This window comes from Sylvia atricapilla, chromosome 2 (genome assembly GCF_009819655.1).
Source record: "Sylvia atricapilla isolate bSylAtr1 chromosome 2, bSylAtr1.pri, whole genome shotgun sequence".
Lineage (NCBI taxonomy): Eukaryota > Metazoa > Chordata > Aves > Passeriformes > Sylviidae > Sylvia > Sylvia atricapilla.
In genome coordinates, this window is record NC_089141.1 from 26,142,398 (window position 1) to 26,166,411 (window position 24,014).

General features: G+C 42.5%; 1 protein-coding gene across 11 annotated transcripts in view; it reads right to left on the reverse strand.

Moving 5' to 3' along the window:
* The window catches only part of LOC136375523 (rap1 GTPase-activating protein 1-like), a 41,593-nt gene extending 18,514 nt beyond the window's left edge, over positions 1–23,079 (reverse strand). For 10 of the 11 annotated variants that reach the window (XR_010746085.1, XR_010746084.1, XR_010746086.1 and 7 more), the window contains exons 1-13: positions 22,114–22,249; positions 17,107–17,200; positions 16,599–16,634; positions 11,553–11,600; positions 10,390–10,428; positions 10,087–10,278; positions 5,045–5,148; positions 3,614–3,692; positions 3,272–3,325; positions 3,099–3,182; positions 2,623–2,723; positions 1,868–1,997; positions 1,458–1,613 (exon numbers count right to left, since the gene is read on the reverse strand). Coding sequence is in view for 8 of the 11 variants with exons in the window: in XM_066341077.1 (XP_066197174.1) it covers positions 1,458–1,613; positions 1,868–1,997; positions 2,623–2,723; positions 3,099–3,182; positions 3,272–3,325; positions 3,614–3,692; positions 5,045–5,148; positions 10,087–10,278; positions 10,390–10,428; positions 11,553–11,600; positions 16,599–16,634; positions 17,107–17,200; positions 22,114–22,157 (1,161 nt within the window). In the remaining 3 variants the exon portion in view is untranslated. Of the gene's footprint in view, positions 1–1,457; positions 1,614–1,867; positions 1,998–2,622; positions 2,724–3,098; positions 3,183–3,271; positions 3,326–3,613; positions 3,693–5,044; positions 5,149–10,086; positions 10,279–10,389; positions 10,429–11,552; positions 11,601–16,598; positions 16,635–17,106; positions 17,201–22,113; positions 22,250–22,997 lie in introns of those variants that run through there. The other variant, XM_066341078.1, reaches the window with a different exon arrangement.
* Between the last annotated feature and the right edge of the window lie 935 nt (positions 23,080–24,014).

Consider the following 24,014-nt stretch of genomic DNA (forward strand, 5'->3'; position numbering starts at 1 on the left):
CACAACAAATAGCAAGCTTTCCCAGTTCTTTCCTTGTCATTAAAAGTCCAGTGAATTTTTGTGCCCTACAAAACAGAGAGCAAGAGGAGAACTGGAACTCCAGGGCCATGTCTATGTCAAATTATACCCTTTTCTCACCCAGAGATGGGGCAACTGAGAGGCATTTTAAAAACTTTTATTCTATTTTTAGTCTCATGTGAAGGGTGAGACAATACAGATGTTGTAATTCACACCATCACAATCAGAAGCCAAACTATTTCCTAATTACAACACATTATAAGTGTTTCTTGGCCTATCAGCTTTTACCACACAATGCTGCAAATGCCTTAAAGCCAGTAATCTAAAATTACCCCTCGTGGGTCCTATTACAATGCACCTTTCAAGTTCTACTTCTCTACTTCTTATTTGCAAGGCCATCATTTGAAACTTGTTTCTAGTTCCATTTCTCTCTCAACAATGTCTGTCCTATTCCATGGCATTTCTAGGTCAGCATTTCTTATCTCCAAGTTTGCATACAGGTACATACTATGTGAGCCTTCTGTCAGGCTTTGAGAATTCTCTACAAATCCATTTCCCACATTGTCAACACAAGGCTTTCATTACAAACCCAAAGCATAGGGAACAAGGGAAGGTGGTTGCTCCACCACCAACACCCTCCTGGTGGAAAAGGAGGTTGGGATACTGTCCTAATTTTGATATTATTTGTGCTCCTGTAGACCTCCAAGGCATAAGGACTCACCATCAGAATATTAAAATCCCTACATAATACAGCACATAGCACTTGGATTAAAATGTTTCTATAATGGAAAATCCATCACAAATCCAAGTTTCTTTATATTTTCTGCTCTCTCAGCATCACTGAAAGTTTAACATAAAGTTATACAAATATTCATACTGAGTCATGTCAGAGACAGAACAGGCTGTGTCCAAAGGCTGCAAATAATTAATCTCAGCTCTAGCAGGGTTTCTTTCAGCTGGAAGGCCCTACTAGGTAACACTTCCCTGCCAGATGGGCATCAGTTCTGGAATCCCCGGAAGCAGGTGTAGCTGGCTTGGAGTCCACAGTTAGGTCAACCAGCTGTATCTGATCTGCAGCCTCAGGTAGTGCAAGCTGCAAGCACTTGTGCTATGCAGCACGGGCAATGCAGACATGAATTTCACCTGACTTATACAAAGCAAGTGAGACAACCCCCAAAGTGGGATCAATTGTGGCTTGTGTTCTTTGATGTAAGCAAAATTTTTTACCTGAATTCTTTCTGCTTCAGTTCCAAAGCTTTAAGCTTCAGAAATTATTCAGCTACTTTGAAAAGCATACAACTTAACTCTGATTTCAGGTGTAGATACTCAAGGAATCAGGATGACATCTGGCTGAACCTGCACCTCTCCCAAAGGCCCAAGAACCCGTTTCCACTTCGACGATCAAAATCAGTAGAGGTTAAAGTATTGATCCTGGTTACCTTGTAGAGAGTGTCCCCAGTGGCGCTATGAGTAAGCTGAACTACCACATAAGCATGAAGGAAATTAGAAGCAATCATATCAGGGACAAAAGGTGTGCTTTCATCCTGGAAAATTATGGCTACAATATCATTCCCAATGTGACGCTTTCGCTGAAGCTGGAGAGGAAAGAAATAATGAAGAGAGAAGGCAGGTGAAAAAGAGCAGAACAGTATGATGGGACCTCAAACACCAGTTTGCCTAACATTTCAAACCCATCTGTTCACCAAACCGCTCATCACTACTTTTGCCATTACTACTGCCCTAATTCCCAACATTATACAGTCAGTCATTCTCCCCTCTATGCCATCCTTCTTCAAACACCCCTCCTCTCCCAGCCACACTATTGTAATTCTTACTCCTCTTCTGATACCTGCTGGGAATCTCCCTCTGTGAAGGGCAGCTTTGTGGAGACGTGAAACATGATCTCCTTTCCCCGGAAATTTGTATAGACTGACTCAGTGCCTGTTTGACCTCTGGTAACATCCAAGCCTCCCCGGAACCTGAGCAAATCCACGCCATAGGCAGTACAGAAATGAGAGAGCAGAGAGAAGACAGACAGTATCAGTAACAGTAGCATATCAGCACTACCAATGATAATTTTTAGGAAATCAGTGATAGTGAGGCACCAAATCTTCCCCAAATCCATGCACTGACTGAAGCTGCAACATGTTTGTGCTGGTGAACATACCAGCTTGCTAAAAGCTATTATGTTAAACCAAGGATCCTCAAAGTAGCTACCTTCTTTGGCATTCTTCTGAGAAACACACTCCATATGTTAGAATTACAAAAGGGACGGGACGCCTCACATAAAGAGCCTGCAACAATACTGCCCCATACCACTGTGAAACAAACCTGTAGTTGCACTGCCAAATAAAAATTATTCTTTGCTGATACTGTGGTCAGATTGAGATAGTAGGAGGCCTTTAAACCAATACACCAGAAGAGACCTAAGATCCAACTAGCTCCCAGACATGATGGCTGACAAAAGCATCCGGGGCTTCTTCACCTGCACCAAGATTCAGAAGACACAGCACTTCTCTGGAAGCTGGGTTGTAACAGTCACAGCCCCGGAACACATGATGTTCCCTAACTTAATCTGGCAGTCCAGCTGTACTGAGTACGCACCCACGGAAATCCTGCAGCTGAATCTTGTCACCAAGGAAATCCAGGAACTCCAGGAAACCCTGACTCTCTACTGTGTTACTGAAGACCTCTTCTTCAGTTGTCTACAGAAGGAAAGCAGAAGTAGTAAGAAGCAAAAGGAGTACAAAGCACAAGAAGTAATTTCTATCGACAGTTCAACCAACAAACATCTCTGCTTGAATACATTTCTGATCTGGGCCCCTCATGGTGCTGGTGTCCTGTGCCTCAGCCCCAAGCTGCCATGAGGGTTAGAGTTAGGGTTCAGAGATCCACAAAGCCTATACTGCCAGAGACACTGTGGGTGGAAGAGGCGAGCCAAAGGAACCATGGCACTGCACAAACTGCTGCCTCCATGCCACTGCTTCTGGACAGTGCAGACCTTGCTATTAAACCCTTTAAGGTAAGCAAACTCACTCTTTGCATTTTGCCCCAAGTACCATGGGCCTAATGGGTCTTACCTGTCCTGGTTTTTGGTAGATGACCCCAAATTTGAAGTTATTGCTTATGACGTGTTCATCAAATGCAACAATAAGCTGTGAGGCCTGAGGTAACGAAAACAGAAATTATCCACTGCATGTCATTAGCCAGTCTTGATGGAAAAGTGACATGCAGACATATCAGAACACTGTACCTTGGGATAGAGGACAGGAAAGAAGCGTTCAACATTCACATCTTCACACAATAGCTGTTGAGTGAGACAGACAGGGAAACAGAAGTGTGATTATCATGTGCCCTGGCTTGCTGCAGGCATGAGAGTGTAGGCACTGTTTATAATTATCTGACAGGAGTCCCTTCAGGCAAAAATTCTGAGGTAAAATTAGAAGAGAATAAGGAGAAGGCAAATGGAAGGGTAAAAGGGAACTATATGACAGTTCTACTGGGGAATAGTAGAAAAAGAGGGAAATGGAAGGACAGAGGTGAAAATAACTTGAAGAATGAGGCCTTAAGATAAATAGGCAAGCATGAATCTCACCTTTGCCATCTGAACAGCATTGGGAAACTCATTCAGACAGGAAATGGGAATTAGATCATGTTTGGTGCCAGTACGAGTCCTGACACAAAACAAAAAAGGCATTAGAGACATGGCTGAAGGGAGATACAAGCAACACTGGCTCTTTAGGAATCACTGGAAAAGCAAGGTGTTTTCACTTCTCACTGCCCATCACCTGTTGTGCTGAGCAGAGGAAGACAAAATAGGAGCCCTTAGTGTCTTTGCTCCTTTGCACTCCTGTCTGCCTTGAAGAAGTATTTTGCTTCCCCCCACCACCATTTTCTTTCACAGAAATCTAAACGTCAAAATACAATTCATGGACACAGAATAATAAGTGATTCCAACAATCAGTGAGGGCTTAAAAGATTGTTAAAAGGTCTATTAGAAACAGCCTATGAAAGCACATCTATGCAATGTAAAGGAGGTAGAAGCTGGTGCAGCACTGCTCCGGAAAGCTGCCTTTTTCTTTATATGTGTATTTAAGGAGAGATATCTTTCTAAGGAAGAAGAAATATTGGGCTGTCAAAAGCCTCTTCAAACCATTATAAACAAGCTATTGAGCAAAAAGTACTGCATATAATAAAATATCTTAATAGAGGCATAACTACCCTTTTGTTCTTCTCTGTCACTTTCATATAGGAAGATAAACACTCCAAGGCTCAGCTCACAAACAGGCTTTCTCTTTATTCCCAGATTATTGCTGGCAGTCTGAAGCATTCTCTGCAGACACTGGAGGAAACCCACCAGTGATTTTCTTAATTCCTGCGCAACCATTGTTTTCCCCTCAGTCCTGGATAAATCCTTGTCAGCAGCAACTGTACATCACTTGGTTCCAGTAGCAGTGCCTACTGGGAGTGCACCCAGCCCATGGCACAGTAAAAAGCTTCTCTACAGGGGCCTCTCACCTACACAACATCTTTCTCTGTTCTTGCAGTCCATTCAGCAGCTTTCTCTAGGTAATGTCTCTCTTCATAACCCTCTCTAAGAGTTATGGCTTTATAGACTGCCCCAGGAATCTCGGGAACATTCTAGATCACCTTCAGGGGAGCCTTATTCTCAAGTACAAAGCCTGGGCTAGGCTGTCCTCCATTAGGGAATCCATATTCTCCTACAGAGTACTCACATGTCTCTAAGTAGACAGAATAAATGAAAAGCTTTCTGTCTGAGGGAAGAACAGGTATTTTACACACAGGTCCTACCAAGATGCACCTGTAAGCACCACCCCATCTTCTTTAAGGAAACTGCTGAGAGCAACTCAAGAGCAAAAGGCAAGGAAAAAAAGGGTCAAAGGTTTCTTTGCAGTTTCTTTTCTCTCCAGAAGAAAGACACAAAATTCACACCCACATCTATGCAGACGGAGCACCAGGTAAGACACAGCACAGTAGGATACATTTCATTAACAGGCACTGTTACCTCAGCAACAGGCGTAGATTTTCCTGTTTCTCAATCTGTTCATACTTCACAGAAAGTACTAGGTAGCCCAAGGACATGTCACTGGAGTAAAAGTTCTGGTGCTCCTGCAAACAGGAAACCAAAATGCATTATCCCCAACACACTTCCTGGAGAAGTTTACCTGGTTGTTTTTTTTGTATACAACCTGTCACTCAAGATTAGCTAATTATTAATTTAACTAGGAGTAGCATGCTCCCAGATGTGCATATGTTGTCTTCCAGACCACTTGATCATCAGTGCATGAGCATATCAGTCAAAGTGCATCCAGTCAGTTCAGTTCCTCCTCACCTGTCCAACATCAGAAGAGCTCCTGAGAAGGAATAGTATTAGAACATTCAGCAACACATTTTAAAGAAACTGAGTTTCTTGTAAATAAAGGTGTATCTTTCATGGACTTTCCCTGTATCCATTCAGACTCTGCTTGACTGAGCAGTATCTTCCAGACATTCAACTGGCTGTGGTTGTGGGAATTTTCTATCTAACGAGCAATGGCAGGATTAGGGTAAATGGCTGAACTCCAGGAACGCTTACATCTCAGGAAGGACACAGTCAGTAAGCAAAGAGGTTTTGCAGATGAAGACTGGTCTCAGCAGTGCCACTAACACTGCCTGAGCTTTAGTGGAGCGTGCCTGGAACAGAGTCATGCAGTCAAACAATGAAAGATATTGAATGCATTTTCAGTCTCTATATGTAAGTGGCTGCGGCCATACATTTCTCCTGGGTATACAGCCATGTTCCAGTGGCCTAGGTATAGACAGCAATGTTTATTTTGTATATGGCTAAATCATATATATTGCTATATAATCTCTAACCTCAAAAGGTTAAAGCCTTTTGATACAGGATGTGAATGGAAACCTGAAGTATAATGAAAACACTGTTTAGGTGAAATTGTGCAGAAATGCCTTGATCACTGCCATCATCCTAGTTGAAAAGCACCCTCAAGCATGACACAGAAGTGGGACAGCAAGTTGTATTCAGCTGTTCAGTCAAAACTTGCACGATCTGGAATATGTTCTGTGAAAGGAATACTCCAGGCACAATAAATTAGTGAAGAACTCAGTGGGAACATAGTGTAACTTGATAAAAAATGGCTGCTAGTCTGTCAGTTCCTTCCTCAGTCTTTTGCCTAGAATATATAGAATATATATATATGCCTAGAAAGTCTGCTCTGGCTCTGATGGATTGCAACCTCTCCCAAAACACTGGTGAGATTGTCTTTTGCTGTCTGAATCTTTTGTATTAGTCATAGATCTGACTCACTGTCAGAAATAAAGATACATCTAGTGAAATACTCTCTGTGGACACAGCCAACTTGAAGTTAACAGACATAAACCAATCCTCTCTTTGAAACAAAAAATAGAAATAAATAAGACTACAGTCACTACACTAAACCAAAATGTGAAGATGCAGCTGTCTAACTTATTTTAGTACAAAAGATGTCATTGTCCTTACCTCCTCTTTGAGATAAAACACTCAACACCCAGAACTGCCCTGATACTGACTTATGGGCAAAAGGTTCCATTGCTGATCAAACAAAGGAGTCTGAGAGAGGTAAGATCTAAAAGCAGCCAAGAGGCAAACAGAATAATATGGCCTCTAGCTGCGGTGTTCAAATCACAGAAGTCCAGCATGACTGTCACACTGGTCAGTGATAACACATGGGAAAAGAAGCTGAAATAAAAGGAATCCACAAAGGACATTTCATTTCTCCTGACCATAACTTTCAGAATACTAATGGATTTTTGGGATGTGAACAAGAATCAGGTGTGGTAAGTCACTGTGACCAAGGGCAGAAAGACAGAGCAGCTGAGGAACAGACAGATTCAAAGAGCAAAGCAAGACCTTGTTACATGGTCAGTTGAAGTCTAGAATCAAAATCCTTAAACCAAAGAAGTCAAATGCCAGGCTGGATGCCCAAGACAGGCTGTTAAGGAAAAAGATGGCATAATGCCAACAAAAATGGGAACTAGAAGGCAAAGGAAAAGAAGAGGAGCCAAAGCCTGAGGTTAGCTGCAGCTAAAAGTAACACTGAGTTGTAAAGACCAGAAATTAGGATGCCTTTTGATGAGACTTCTAAGCCAGACCTCAGCAGATCCAAACTTCAGCGGGATCTCAATTGCTCTGGAGACTGGGCTATCAGCTCTACAGCTGACATAGCTAGTGCTATGGGTGCGATCCTCACAGGGGAATAGGTAGCAGAATTAGTGGAGGTCTTACAATAGCTGAATTTTTGTCAAAGCCACTCTGGCTATGCAGCTTGATCCTGAATGTAAGCCTGGGGTTTAAACTGAAATCTGAGTTATCATATGTCCAAATAAACCTATAATTTACTCCTTATGATTTTCTTTCTTTGTAAAAACACATAAGCAACATGCATCAGACTCATATTCCTTCAACAGACAGCAGCCTTTATTGTGAGCTGTCCTGAAGTTAGAGATGAACCATCAAAAGGCTTTACAGTTGATACTGAAGATTGCAAGTCAGTGATGACAAGATACCCTGGAGCTGAGATGACCTATGTATTAAGTACAAATTGTTCAGCCACAGAAGCAGTTTCTGTTACATTTAATATAGTCTGAAAGGTAGTTCTGGATTTCAAATAGATCTCTGTAAACACAATTAAGTATCTTTCATGGGCCAAGGGAAAAGACTAACAGAACACACAAGGAATGCTGACAGTTTGCCTAAGAAGTTATAAAGCTATAAGACATCTGCCATCTGCAGCAACTTTAACCAGCACAAAGAAAGGACAGCCTAAAAGAGAAATACATGTTCACATATGAATGCATAGCAAGAAAGCTTCTCTCTCAGCACTGAGAGCCTCAAGTGCTTGGACCCTAGGTTTATTTGACTGGCAGTTACAATGTATACCTTTATTAAATCTTTCCTGGCTTCAGGCTACTTCTCTTTATTACAGCCTTGAAAAACAACACAGACATTGAATAATTCCCACAGTATAAGACATAAGGTTTTACATCCCTCTTCCTAAAGGCTAAATAAATCTTACTGTGTAATCATCATATAAAATACAGATCATGAGGCAAGGAAAAGGAACTGAGCTATGTCTTCAGTGTTCTAGCACTTTTTTTGGTGGTTGTTTTATAGGGTCTGCTGTAAAATATTGCATTAAAATTATCACAGAATTGTTCGAGTTTGAGCAATTTACACACGCACATCCACAACACAGACATTCATTTAAGTCTGTAGTACCACACAATACTTTGATCTCCTCTCTTGCTTAAAGGATAGTCTCTAAGCCACTGTCTCTGCATCTCCCACCATGCGATGCTTTCAGACTCTTCTTCAGCTAAGAACTGTTTGCCATTATTCAAAGCATGAAAGAGACCTCTCCTGACATTGCTGAAATAACCTTCCCATGTAACCAACAAGAAAAAGACCCAACAGAGATAGCACCAAAATCACTGGTATCACTAACTTTGTACTGAAGAAATACTCTTTTAGTGCAAAAGCTCTGAGCTCTCTCCTTAACTAAGCTTTTAAATCATGGGGAAAGCTTTCTAGCCAAGGGTGGAGTTTTTTGCGACAAGAGTCCTGCTCCCCTTGTTCTTTTCTGACATTGGCTTGCTCAAAAACTCGCATGTTTAATTGAACATGGACACACATTCATGTCAGTTAAGGCAAAGAATAAAACACTGGACACCAGAAAAAGAAGAATACAGGAGAGAGTTTTTCCATAGTACTGAGGCACTGATGGCTGGGCATTTTGAAAATACAAAGCTCCACAGCAAAGGAAGTCCTGGGTCTCACTTGGAAGGAACAATGATGATATGGCCTTGCTTGAACAGGAGTATGGACAAGATGAGTCCCAGAGGTCCCTTCCAACCTCAACTGTTTTGTGACAGCTCAGCAGCAAATCTTACAATTGGACTGAGACAATCATATCCAGATTTGCCTCTCATCCTATCTGGCTCTGGAAGCCTTCAAGCACAACCCTAAATTTACCATGACAGAAAAATAATTACAGTTGACATAATGAAAGCTTCCAGAAGGTTACAGGATAAATGTCCATTAACAGATTACACAGCAGATGTGTTAGTCTTGAGGGGAAGCCTCCAGGAAGGCTTCCTTTTTTTTTCCTAATTATTTATAAATCATATTAATATAATTTTCCAGTGTTGTGGAACAAGATTTTCTACAAAAGATCACTCTGACAAGCCCAACTACTGCAGAACAGGTCTCCAGCACTGTGCAAAGCACCACATGTTCCTGGTTTTGAACTCATTCAACAATCACTGAATAAGATGCAGTGTGAGCATACTTGTCAGGCTTTCTTATCTCCTTATACCATGAACCAAATCTCAGAGAAGATCATGGGTTTTCCTCACTTGTTCTTTTTGGCTATTGCCATCCTGAGATTCAGCCTGGTAATCAGCCAACTCCCTAAACAGGTCCACCCAGATGGACCTTAATGGCTGGCCAGCAAACATTCACTTTATAAGGCCTAGCTCTATTTCCCTATATGTCAAACTAAATTTTTTAAATTCATGGAACATTAGCACTAAACTTACTTAAACCAACAACTACAAAACACATGGTCTGGTTTCATTATACATGTTCTGTAACGACCAGATACTTAAGGAAATGGACTGTTCTGCTTCCTACTGAGGAACTTACAGTCAGTGCTAAAGTCCCCTCCAAAATTGATGCCGTTTCCACTTCCAGTACTATTACACTTTTGTCCTCTTGTTCCCCCAAGGCTGGTATCTGTACAGGAGCCTCAAAAGACCTTCTTACTAAATAAAAGCATCTCCTCTGCAAATCTTTCTATTTATGCACAGGATGATGCACATTTCACAGGGGCACAAGACCAATTAAAAACACTACAGACCATATCATAGTATGTACCTCATTTACATCATAAGGATGCAGGCATCATAAGGAACTGAAATGCAGCAGCAGCGCCGACATTTTTAAGTTCATCAGATAAAGCCTGAGAAACATTTCAGTCTTGTGGCTGGGTGGGCAAAGAAGGTCACCCTTACCTTTCCCAGAAAATGTTTGCGGTACAGCTTGGCTGTAGGGTCACTTTCCAGTTTCACTTTACCACTCCAGGAAAAGGGTACATCAGACAGAGTTGGACTCAAGCTGGAGAGGTTGTGGCTGGTCCCTTCAATCCAATAGCCCCCAAACTGGGGTAGGATAATGAGAGGATATGGCCACCCTTTCTGTAATACCTATTCAGAAAGACAGAGACCATTAAAGCTGACAGGACTGTAAGCTGGAAGGCAAATAAGCTGAAAAGTGAATGAAGTCCAAGGACAAACAAGAGAGCAGTACTAGCTCACCTCATGGATGCTGGGATAAGGAATATACTCCTCTTCTGTCTGAAATCAGAACAGGCCATTAGCAAAAACATGTGACATCTTTTAAAGTATTACGCTCTCATGACTGTGCAAGCTGTGCCCTCAGCTTCTATTCTGCCCTAGGTCATCCTTAGAGTTCTAATTCTAAGGTTAATGGACTTAAGGTTAGATTCCATTTCCAAGGTCTCAACATTATAATAAAGGACTTTGAGAACAATAAACTTAGGAGTCAGATTCTGCCCACTCTCCTCCTCCAAACTACAGGGAACATAGGCATGCAAAGTGAGGAAGTAGCCAAGCTACAGGCAAACTTGATGTGGTTAGGAGTGGCAGCCCTTCCACACAGTGTTAGACAGCTGCTGTCCTAATGATGGGGATGACAGTAGGAATGGTGGAAAAAGTGCTGTTATTTACAGTGAGATTGAGGCTGTGTCATCTCAAAGGCTGATCTGTGGTATGCATCTGAGCAATGCCGAGGTGTGACTCAGAGAACAGAAGCGGTATCTGAGCCAATTTATTCCAGTTGGATGCCCCCTTCATCACCACAAAGAGCACTGACTATCTCTGTCAGAGTAAAGCTGTATCAGTTCTTGATACGGCTTTTTTTATACGTCAGCCCAAGATAAAAGTCAAGGTCAAGTTTCATTTTAAGGTTAGTAGGCCTGAGCTGAGACTGAAGAAATGGAACTTAATCCTCAACTTGAGGATTTTAAGACAGGAGTCTGTTCTTATTGCCTTAATATTGGGCAAAACAGATCAACTTTCTAGTAGCATCTCTATGAGTCATCAAGCAGACTATTGAAATAAATGCTATGTGGTTTCATAAATATTATTACAGCTCTTAAATTGAATAAATTTAAGAAATTAATTAGTCAAAACTAACACTTCTAATAATAATAATAATAAACTGTTATTGGAGCCACTTAAATTAGAAAAAGGGAAATATTAATTCTATTTCAGCTACATAGTTTCACCCTCTTGTGCAGCAACTAGGAAAAAAAAAAGAAAAGAAAAAAGGCAAGTGTGTAAGTGTTGGGCTATTTGCAGATTCCCTGTTCATTCCAGTATGAAAGTACACTGCAAGCCAGGTCAGTAATTATCTGCCATTCTCAGCAATTTAGGTGGCAACAACAACTTGGCCTGACCTTGAGAGGAGCTGGAAGGGAACATCTTTGCTCGTCCAGACGACTCCCCTGGAAACATAAAGTCACAGACAGTGAATCCTGTATTTTAGCATGTCTGTTTCACTTACCCTCTGCATCCTTCTCCATATCCTCAATATGCATATTTTGTCCCTCTATAAAATCTGCCATTTTAACCAAGTTTGGAGGATTGGAATATTAAAAAAAAGTGAAGCTAGAACTTGGCCAGTCCCTATCTTGCATTAAAACTGAAAACCTACCCCCAAACTTACACCTCTTAAAAAGTAGACAACTGGCAGACATTAAAAACAATCTTCCAAACTGATTCTCTTATTTGATTCTCTAATCTCTTCTAGCTACCTTCCTTCCTATCCTAAGCAATAAAAAGAATGACTATGAGGTGGGTTGGAATAATAGAGCAAAACGCTACTGGCTGCCTAGTTTATTCCTGAATCAGGAGCTGGCATCCAGACTTGAATCTCCTCCATAAGGCTATTCCATCCTCTGCCTTCTCACTATGGCAAAGTAGCTCATTTCCATCACACCCCTGCAGCAGAAGCACACAAGAATGGGACTATTTCTGTGAGAAGAGCTCCAACACAGACTGAACATAGGCCCAGACCAGAAGATATGAGGATCAACAGGCCATAGCCCAAGTGGATATCACAGACAGAAGAGTAAGAAGCAGAATTTGCATCATCAGATAAGAAGGTGAGGACCAGGATTTAAAATGTAGGTTTCTCTCCAGTACATGAGTATTCAACTACTGTCATCTAAATGTTGTAACTCTCATACTGGAACATGCTGCTGAGCATCAGTGATTGCTTAATGGGCACGGCTAATCAGGGATTCCAGACAGGATAAGCAGCTCTTGACTTTGTTGTGAAAATAAACAGGACTGGATTTATAACAGCTATGCCTATGCACATATTCTACAGTGGAAGTAGCTTGCCAACAAGATTCCAGTAGAAATAAATAAATCTCAGAGGAGGTCTACAGTGGAGACTTAGGAGGCTCAGGAACAGAAGTTCTGGACAATGCTCCAGCTGTACAGGGTGCAAAAACTAACACTGACCACTGAGGATCCATAATCAGGATGCTCTTTGCAGGAGCAACAAAAGAAAAAAGAAAAAAAAAATACCCAACACATCCACTTCACATAAAAACAAAGTCTTATGAAAATGAGAAAGTTTATTGAAAGAACCTAAGAAGCAGCCATAAAAAAACCCTAAATCTCGACAAAATCATGAGGAGCCAGACCTTGAGTACACAACAAATGCTTAACATCTTTAAAAAACTCTTCAAAACATCAGAAGTAAAGCAGTATGGCCACACTCTAGGATAAGGGGACTAGTAGTAGATGCATGAGGTCTCTCTTCAGTGGTCTGAGGTTGAGTTCAATCACATAAAGTAGCAGTAATGACTAATTTTAATTGGTTAAATACAGAAACACAATACAGCAAGTGAGGAACAATGAGAAGATAACAAAAGACCAAATTATTTTCCTTTGCTCTACTATGAGAAAGGAGCTTCACAGCGTGACATAAGATCAAACTACAAAAGTTGAGCTTCAAGACAGTTACACACCCTCCCCAAAAAATTGTTTTCCTTTTGTATTTTCAACAATGGAGACTAAACAAATGCAATCCTGGAAATATTCTTCATAGGAAAGCTTTTGAATATACATTTTGAACTGTGATCTCAGTACACAGCATTGACAAAACGAACAACCAATTACCAGGATGTGGTGAGTTTTGAAATGAAGATGGAGCACAGGTTGACAGGTTATCTTTATCTTTTGCAGAGGAAGATAGTAACCATTTTGCATTTAGGGAAGTTGTAAAGGTGAAAAAGTTGAGTTCATGGAATGTAAGTGCTAAAAAGTGTTTTGTTGATGTGGTCTCGAGTTTCAGCTGTCAACCTACTGAGTTGAGGTTCACAAGGAAGACCAGGTTCTGAAACTGGGATTTGGAAAAGAGACAGAAGGTCCTGTCACTACCAGGAAGTCCCGTGCACTGTCAAAATAGGACTGAGGCAAGAACGGACACATAGGTACAAAGCAGCCACAGCTTCCACAACAAACTGTGGGAAGTACTGGGACAGAAACGGAGATTGAGAAACTACAATCTTCTAATATTTCTCTCTCCTTCCTTGGCATTTTGGCAGATCTGATAAAGGCAAGAATTTTCCAGTTTCAAAGGAAGTCCTGGTAGGAGACCAGTATCTCAGCAAGGCCTGAGGGAAAACCTTCTGGGCTGCTGTAAAAGAGCTCTGTATCAGAGCCTCTACAACCTCTCCTTTAGAGTGAAGCTTAAGATAAGAATAATGCAACCCTGGGCTGTAAAGTCCAAAGTTTTATTTTAAAGGGTAACCAGGACCACAGGAAACTTACAGCATAAGCTGCTGAAGTGTGAAAGCATGGGCAGAACAACTTCTTGATGATCACTGTAACTCCCCAAAAGTCAGGGGAATAAAACATAGCAGTCTCAGCCACCCTTTGAGACATCCTTTTGGTTTGATCTGGTTTGGCTTGCAGATTCCTTGGGTAGCTTACTGGATTCAGTCTGGGAATCTCAAATTCCCAAGGTCTTGTACAGGGGAACCACCTGGCCTGAGCAGGATGAAAGAATGAATGACAGAGAAAAAGGCACCCAGACCCAGAGTCAGGGCCCAACATGGCATAACAGTGCTATCACAATACACATATTTTGTAGGGAAAGAGCAGTGCCTGGAGGGAACTTGTTCAAAACAGACAACTTGGATATAAAAAGGGATACAGGGGAAAAAAACATGAAAGTAGTTGTGAGAAAATAAGACTGAAGGATAAGCAGAAACTGTAGGAATGTAGAACAGAGGGAGCGAACAAAAGCAGTCAAGTGAAGAGGGATTGGCTACGCAAACATAGGAAGACCTGAAACATCTGAGCTTATTGGATGAAATAAAATTTCCCTGTTTTTCAATTGCCTGCACTGCAAAGCAATCTAGAAACAACATATTACTAAGTGTCCTTAACAGAGTATATACTGTGATTTCACTAGATCTATAAGTACAGAACAAGGTGGCTAGTAGCTAATTTACTTCCAATAAATTATTACTAAAATTGAAGAGAGAAAAAAAATAAGAAAAAAGAGAAAGAAAAAAAAAGGTAAACTTCTTTACCAGATCTTGGGATTAGTTTCAGTGTAAAAAGAGAGTACAACTTTACCTGTTAATTCATCTCACAGAATGTGAAACGGGTATTCTAATTTTCAGTTCAACAATTATATTCCAATCCAATTGTTAAAGCACTCAAAAATCAGTTCTATCCTGAGGCCTTTTTGCTGATATTTTGCGAGAGAAATGTTCAAGCCTCCTGCTTTGGTTTTCACTCACTTTGCTAATGAAAATCCTAGATTTTGTTTTCAAGGATGTTTAACAAATCTAAAGGACAGTCACAGTCAAATGGAAGGAAAGGGAAAGCAAAACCAAACATAAGAGAAGAAAGAATTAGTAAAAATCTAAACAAAGATCATAAAAAGTATTAGAATTTTTTTTTCTTTTGGGAAACACATAACTTTAAAAAAATCTGTTACACTTAAACAGCAGTTACTGACTCTCCTAGTGCATGTCAGGTGACAAAACAAGCTTAACTAGAAAAAAAAAGCTATAAAGTCTTAATAAAATGGGCAGCTAAGAAAACATCACAGATGCAAAATTAAGCAGTATGCATGCCTTGGAAATTCCCATCAGCTCCCTGTTATCTCTCTAACTAAAGAGGTGCAAATCCAGTCAGACTTTCCAAATGGTAAACTGGGAGCTGAGAAACACTGACCATCTTAAGCACCAGTCTTCCACTGAAGGACATCTGTAATGACTCTGCCTTATCCATATTTCAAAAGGACTGGGAAGCACTGTCACAACCTTTGAGCATGTGCTTGAACTGAAGCAGACTGTATGCTCAAGTTCACTTTCTTGCACAGAGGTAAATGACCTAGGCATACTTACAGAGCTAAATCACTGAGAACACATCCCAAACACAGTTTGGGTGTCAGTACAGTGGTTCCAAGGTCTGTGTCTACCTGCACATCAACACATGGCAGATACAGCTTCAGCCCCTCCCTCCCACACTCCTCCTCTCTAGTCTGCCAAAAAATAGACTACTTCAGCCTCATAACTCTAAATTCAGCATTTTGCTGCTACCTTCCACCTCTTCACCTTTGTAGTCTCACTGAAGTCTGGTGTTTTTCTTATATTCATAACCTGATCACCCAAATTCCAGAAAATAAGTTAATTTGTTTTGGTAACTTTTAATTCCTGCACATAATAAAAGGCAGGAGTTATGTGTCATGCTATGTGTTATGTTAGGTCAAGGTTAATCACAGCACTTCAAAGAAGGTGAACCACTCAGGGAAAATATTCGTAACCTGCAAGGATGCTCTGAGAACACAAAATCTGAAAACATTATCAATCTTCATTGTTAGATATTGAACACATATAACATATCACTATTTCTTTATCTGATATGGTAAAAGGGGAAAAAAACCAACTCTGCCCTATTTTAGGTTTATACCATAATATTTGCACCTAAATGCATGTATTTCTGTGTAAGAATTAAGCCAGAGTCCTTCCTCCTCACACAAGTTAAAGACAGGACCTACAGTAGTTATTTATTAAACTGTCTGACCTTGATAAATGCAGTTAGGTTAACATCCCATTAATCACCTGTCATTACACCTGCTATGGAGCAGAACAGAGTTTCCTGAAGAAGATGCCAGAGATAACTTATTGCAACTTTGATTTTCTCTAAGAATCACACTTCTGCAAAGAACAGACAGAATTATAATAACCTGTGTCTATTGCTTCCATCATGCTGACTGGAAAAACGAACACAGAAAAATGCTTTTGAAATCCCATTTAAGAGTAAAAGATTGAGCCTAGAAGATGTAAAAATTCTGCAAGCCTGCATTAAAGGATATTGTGAGTGAAGCAATAGGACAAATAGTAGCTGATTATTTGTTTCCTACAAAAAATTAAGAGATCCTGAAGTTTGACAGAATTACTTCTCCTTACCTGCATTTTTTCAATCATCTCAAACAAGTCCACAGTCTGTGAAAAGGAAAAGACAACAGAGAAAAATAATTTGACATTTGCAGAAGCTACCATTATCTTCTGTGGTAACCCAGACACAGAAGGAGCCAACAGCTCCTTCCATATTTTGGCAAAAAAACTACTTGCTTGCTGAAGACATGATGGAATTGTCCCTCCTTAATTGGTAGCATGGACAAAACAACTGGCCAAATTGTCTCCTGCTTGTGTTGCAAAAGCTTGACCTGAAACCTGAAACAATCAGGTATCAAGAATTTCTCTCTTTCAATGGGTCAGATTGACTTGAGATAGTATGGCATAAGAACTGGTCAAATTAGCAAGTTTGGGATTCTCACAAATGGAGGCAACTATAGCTCTAAGACACACATGCACACAAGCTTGATTTCAGTCAAGCTGAACACATAACTCAAAACTTCTGCACACATAACTCAAAACATACACCAACCCTGAGCCAAAAATGGACTGCTTTTACCTTGTTGGGCACAGCAGGAGTGAGGACACATGGAAAGCCTTCAGTGGGAGAGTCTATAACATCACTAAAACCCTGCACCACCTCCTCAGACCTCCTGCAACAGACAGAGGCAGAAGAGAAAAAAAAAAAAAAAAAAAAAAAAAAAAAAAAAAGTTAATTCTTAAGATAATTCAAGATGTCAGTGCTTGCCTGCAGTATCTCCTTTGCCTTCTGCTTACTACTCCTCCTCTCCCTAGGCCATTTCTTGCCTATAAGGAAGCTGACATTCCCTGTGAGAATCCCTGAGGTGGATGAACTTACCACTTGCCACTTGCAAACATTCTGGATGTAACAGCAAAAATTTTCTGGCTTCTGCCTGCTCTGTCTCTGCTCACATAAAATATTTTCCTCACAACTGTCATGGAAGTGCTGAATGGTTTTTCTTTGCCAAGTTCCTCTTCCATCATGGATTTGGAGCAAAATTAAGACACGTCTCATGAGAAGCTTTGTAATCAGATCCCAAAACAGAACCATATTAAAAAGGATGAAAGTAGTTCTGAACCATCACTGAAATCAGCACCAAAAGGACAGCCCCAGCTGCCACAGCCTGGGTACTAATCTCAAAGACAGGAGCACAACAGAGATGGCACTGGAACAAAACCGATAACACCCTGCAGAGATGCAGGCACAGTTTTATGTTACCACTGCTGGTACAGCCAGCATGGAGATTAGGTGAGCTTTTGTCTGCACATCTGCTATGGAAAATATATTATTACTATAGTCCCTGCTGGAGCAGCAGTGTGTACCAACAGTGGCAGGACTTTATTTGATTTCATAGAACAGAAAATAAAAAGCAACACAAGCACTACACTGTAGTTTAGAAGACATATTTAGCATTCCCCCCGGCACTGCAGTCTCACTGCCAGCTGCACCTCTCCTACTGTTACTTTAGAAACATTCCACACCTCTCACAGTTTTTTACTAGCAGTCACAACTGGGGTTAAGTCATGGTGAAGGCCACATAGGTGGGGCTGGGAACTAAGCACAGGTTTACAAGAAACAGTACTCATCCACTTTGTAATGAAATCATGAATATGACTGTTAGGTGGTCACAGAATCACAGAAGGGTTTGGGTTGGAAGCAACCTTAAAGATCATCTAGGCCCAACCCCTCAGTAGATGTCACCTACTACATCAGATTCCTCAAGGCCCCATCCAGCCTGGCCTTGAACACTTCCAGGGATGGGCCATCCACAGCTTCTCTGGACAACCTGTTCCAGTGCCTTACTATCTTCTGAGTAAATAACTTCTTCCCAACATGTAATATAAATCTCTTCTCTTTTAAAACTGTTCCCCATCATCCCATCAATACCTGCCCTGTAAAAAGTCACCCTCCCTTTTTAATAAGCCCCTTTTAAGTACTAGAAGGCTTCAATAAGATCTCCCTAGTCATTCTTTTCTCCATGCTGAACAACCCCAGCTGTCTCAGCCTGTTTTTGTAGGAAAGGAGCTCCAGCCCTCAGAACATCTTTGTAGCCTCCTCTAGACCTACTCTAGCAGGTTCACATATCTCTTGAGCTGGGGACCCCAGAGCTGGATGCAGTATTCCACATGCAGTCTCACAAGAGCAGAGAGGGAAAATCACCTCTCTCAATCTAGTGGACACTCCTTTTATGATGCAGCCCAGGTATGTTTGGCTTTCTGGGCTGTAAGAGCACACTGCAGGCACATGTCCAGCTTTTCCTCTACCAGAATCCCCAACTCCTTCTCCACAGGGCTGCTCTCAATGAGCTCATCTCTCAGTCTGTGCCCATGTCTGGGATTGCCCCAAACCAGGTGAAGCACATTGTATTAGGACTTGTTCAACTTCACCAGATTTTCATGGGACCACCACTCGTCAAGCTTGTCCAGATCTCTCTGGATGGTCCCTTCTTCTGTTGTGTTAACTCCACCCCTCAGCTCTGTGTCATCTGCAAACCTGCAGAGGGTGCACTCAGTCCCACTGTCTATGTCATTGATAAAGATATTAAAGATCACCAGCCCCAAGCCTGAGAGACACTACTCATCATTGGCCATACAACCATCATACGGTGCATGTAATAATCCTAAGAGGCAATCAAGAATTGCTGTCCTTTAGCTTTTAGATGCATGACTGCTGCTGCTTCCATGCTAAGAGGGTGGTCACACAAACTCCTCCTTTGAAAGCAGTGGCTACATTCCCTCTTGCATGGAGGTACAACATACTTCTGTAATCTTGAAACTTCTCTGTCAAAAGCTCCAAGAATCATAATGCTCACCAATTCTCTCACAATTCACAATTCATTTTAGTGGCCCAACGGCATCATGTAACTTGCATATAAACTCATCTACGCAAAGTAACACAATGCTTCCACCCCACAATTTTCTCCTGAAATTCGAGTAAGAGAGATTTGTATAATGCATCTAGAAATTAATGCCATAAAACGTCTGGGAGGGAAGACGTAGGAGTTAGTCTTGACAACCTCAAATAAATATTGAAATAGTTTGATGGCAAATGTATTTTAAATTAATATCAATACTATACTAATATATGTTTTATTTATCATCTTATTCATTTATTTGAAGAATGTTTGGGATGAGCAAAATTTATGACCAAGGCAATACATGAAACGTTTTCACTGTCTCTTAAAAATCTGAAGTTTCTGTTCTGTGAACCCTGAAAAGGCAAGAGCTTAATTTGATAAATTCTCATTTTCAGAAAGAAGTGTAACAATAGAACCTTTTATCCAACTGCATGTCCGGGGGCCTTGTTGCATGCTAGTGCTTTCTTTGGCATGTCACTGAGGTGAATGCTGAATCATTCAGAGGAGAGAAATGCACACCTGCATCATGGAAATCTGGCAGCTCCTACATGAGGTCAGTGTGGCCAGTCCTGCCCCTGTCCTCTCAACATTAATTCATCTCAACACTTTGGACTGACTGGAAAACTTTGAGCAGAAACTGCTCTTTACTGCTGAATCCTGGTACAGTTACATTGTCCAAATGAGTCCAGTAGATGCCAAAATTATCAGTTTTACTGTATATTTAGAGATGTTCACAATTCTGTAATTATCCCAAATTAGGAATACACTATGGGTCTTTGAAAATCCAAAAGAATGCCTTAGATTTTATGTTATCTTTTGTAAAATACCACAAAAATCTGGGGCTATTATAATTATTGCTTTAAAGCCCACATTCAATTTCCAGAACTTTGAACTTCTGGAATGAAAAGCGCTAGACTGTATTATAATAAGGGAACATACTTCTTTTCAAATTGGACCTTCAAACTCTTTGACCAGAGAAAAGAATATCTTCCTTCTGAAAAAGCAAAGCAATTCTGCAGATTGGGGAAGGAATATTTACGTGCAAATGTACACTTGCTGAAGCTTTATTCTTAGGAAATGGCAATATGGGGAAGCACAGCGCCTGGAAAATGCTGAAGGCTAAATCGGGATTTTGCTAGTGACAGTAACCAGTGCATTAATTTCAAGCAGGCAGTCAAACTAAATGTAGGTACTGCTGATCCACTGATAAATTCCACTCTCAATTCTGAAATGGAACAAGAAGAACCTTTGAAGATCTCTAAGCCACTACAACTCTGCTCATGCCTTGTATTCCTGTCTTGCAGTATCCTTCACTATTTCAGTCTAGGGATCTCTCTACCCAGCTTTGAAAATCATTGCTATCTGCTGTAGACGAGTCAGTTCAATAGCCAAGTCAATGTAAGTATTTGCTCTAAGAAAAACACAAACTGGACAGAATTTCATACACTCTTTCATAAATATTCCAGAGTGAATGGGGATTTGTTGCACTCTAAAAGGCAAGTGCCCCAAATCCTCAGATAACTGTTCTCCTCAAAGTTCACAGGGAAGCAGGTGTATAGCTGTTGTAAATACTTCTGCTAATCTGGAAGCCTTCCAATAGGAGAAACACCACAGCATGATTTACAGCTATCTATGGAACAACAGTCAGTACATTAACTGGTGTCCCAGCCTGATAAGAGTTTCTTACAGGGAGACACTATTATGTTTTTAAAATCCGTCACTAGAAGGGACAGGCAATTCAGAAGAACTGAAGGTAATGTGAGTCAAGAACAGGCTTGAAATGCTCATAAGGAAAATTCTGGACAACCACTTCTCTTGAGAAACAGCTTCTGCTGTTTCACTCTCTTGTTTCTGCCTTAGAGAGATGCATTTGCTTAACCAAATACAATTGTTAGCTACTCGGTGGAGACAGCTGAAAACATGACACAAATAGCACTACTCTCAGAACACCCGTACAGCTTTGAAATTTGCTTACACACTGATTGCTAGAGCTCAAGAGAAGGGATTACTGAAGCAGAACTCGGAACCAACCACTACAGAGGAGAGGCGGTTTGCTTTCAGCTGGTGACAAACTTTCTGCCCACAGACTCTGACTTCCAGTAAGAACCTCTCAGCCACCCGCACTCTCTGGCCGCTGGGCAGCTCCCGTGGTGGCGCCGCTCCCACTGGTGGGCAGCCCGTGCTCAGGACGTCTGCACCCACAGAGAGGCGGGCATGGTTCCGGGAGGGCCCGGACAGCCCCGCCAGCTCTCCTTGCGGGGCAGGAGAAAGGAGAACTCCAGAGGGAAATTAATCTTGCCACCCAACCCGCGCTCCCACCTCCTGAGAAGTCCCAGTAGGAGAGGTCCCTCACTCCCAGGGCGGCAGGAGAAAGCCGGTCGAGCTCTCCCCTTTCTCTGCAGGGAGAGGGGCACCCGCGGCCGCCCCATGGCCCTTCTCCCCGGCCGGAGCGGGGGCCGGGCCCACAGCCAGACCCGGACCTGCCGGGCTGGGCTCGGCCATCGCCTTCCCCCTCCCCGGCCCTCCGCCCTCCCGGCCAGCCCGAGAGGGCTCTCCCTGCTGCTCCAGCAATGCGATCCCGACGCCGGCAGCCGCTGCCCTGCCCCGTCCCCGGGCTGCCCGGGAAAGGCAGGGCCCCAGGCCCCGCGGCCGCCTGCACCGCTCCCGGGGCCGGCGCCGGTACCTACCCTCCGCTGGCTCCGGCAGGGAAGCCGTGCTCCCGGGAAAACATGCTGGACTGCTCCGCTGAGTCAGCTCCCGGGTTCCCTCCTCGGGAGCCTGCTCTTCCCCAGCCTCGCCATGAGGAAGGGCACGGGCTCCCCCCCGGCCCCCTGCGAAGCCGCGGCTCCCGCCCCCACCCCTCCTCTTCCTCTCGGGCCGGGATTCACGGGATAGACAGGGAAGGGACCCGCACGGCCGGCACCGGGCCCGGCGGGCAGCGGCCCCGCAGAGGACGGAGGGGAGGAGGAGGAGGAGGAAGGATGGAGGACGAGGAGACAAGGGGGGATGGGGTGATGACTTGTGCCCCTCCTCCGCTGTGGCAGAGCGGTTCCCCCTGGAGCCCCCCGTTGTGGGAGCCCATGGATGGAGCACGGCGTGCAGGAGCAGCTGCTGGGGCAGCCGGGCCGGGGACGCTGCTCGCCGGGTTGTCCGTGAGCGTAACACAAGCGCAGCGCTAGACAGAGGCGGCAGAGGGGTCTCACTTCTTCAGCTCTGCTGTAGAACAAGATCACATCTCCGGGCTCTCAACATCCAGTGAGGAAAATGAGCATCAAAGCAGTCCTCCACAGATCCCCATTCTTTTAAAGGGAAGGCTAGGAAGATACTAAAGCCACTAAATCCAAATCCTTGTCATTTGGATCTGACATACATCAAGTACCGCAGAGATTTGGCTCTGTGCCTCTTACGAAATAGCTCGTTGATGCAATGTGTAAACTAGGGAAGCTCAAATTTTCAGGGGTCACAAATGCCTTAACCACATGTATTTCCATTCACTCATCAACAGATTGTCATTCCTGATAAAAAACTGAGCATGAGAACATGGTCTGTTATAGCAAGAATATGCATATACCTGTGTTTAAATGAGAACAGAGAGTTCTTCTGGACACGTATTTTTTCCTGTGCTTCTCAGTTTCATTCCACAGGATGATGTCATGTTTTCTCTTTACATCAAGACCTATAAAAGCAGCAGCCTTACGCCAGATGTCAACCTCACACTAGGGTTGTTCTAACTAATGAAGGGGACATAAGGAAACAGAGCAAGAGACAGAATTTGCCAGAGAGCTAGGGAAAAATGTAAAGGAAGAGTGCAAACAGTATGCAGACAGACTCAAGAGAAAATATGAGCTAGCAGATTGAGATGGGGAAAAAAGTAAAATGCAGAGAGCAACGAGTTACATCAAAGTTTTGGGGATGAATGCAGTATTTTCATCCTAATGCTTCCTATAAATTCTACTCTTGAAAGACCTGGACAGAAATTATTATGGGGGCTTCAAGGGTCTGTGGGTGGGCATAGAGACTGTAAGGAGTAAGGAATCAAGATAGGTGACAGCTTTGAATGGACAAAGAAAGGGTCCAGTTGCTGGTTTTAATAACTTGCATGGAGCCCAGGTGACTCAACTTCCTCTTGTCTACCTCTTGTAATTCCCCAGAAGATCTGATGCTGGAGCGTGGGCCAATTCATACATCCTCACTCCAACGCAAACGCCTCCCAAATGGGCCCAGGGCACTGAACATAGCAGCTGCTCTCTGCACAAGCAGGTCTTACTCATTCACCTGAATCTCTGAGCAGAGGTCTGACTGGACCAAGGCAAAGAGCCAAGCTTGCCATTTCTGCTGCATCTAGGAAGGAGGAAGAGACAATATTTTTTGCTGTTACAGAGGGCTGCCAGCAGTAACTACTGCCCTCCTCCATCTCAGGGTCATTATCAGCAGCGCTATCAAGCCTGGCCATGGTGAAAGCAAAGCATACAGAGAGGCTCAGGTCTTTCTGCCATTCTTGTTCTTCGGCAGCTTGCCACTGCAGGCAAGAGCCAACTTTGTCCACGTTCAAAACCACACTGAGCTCAGCTTTCATTTAACTGTCTCA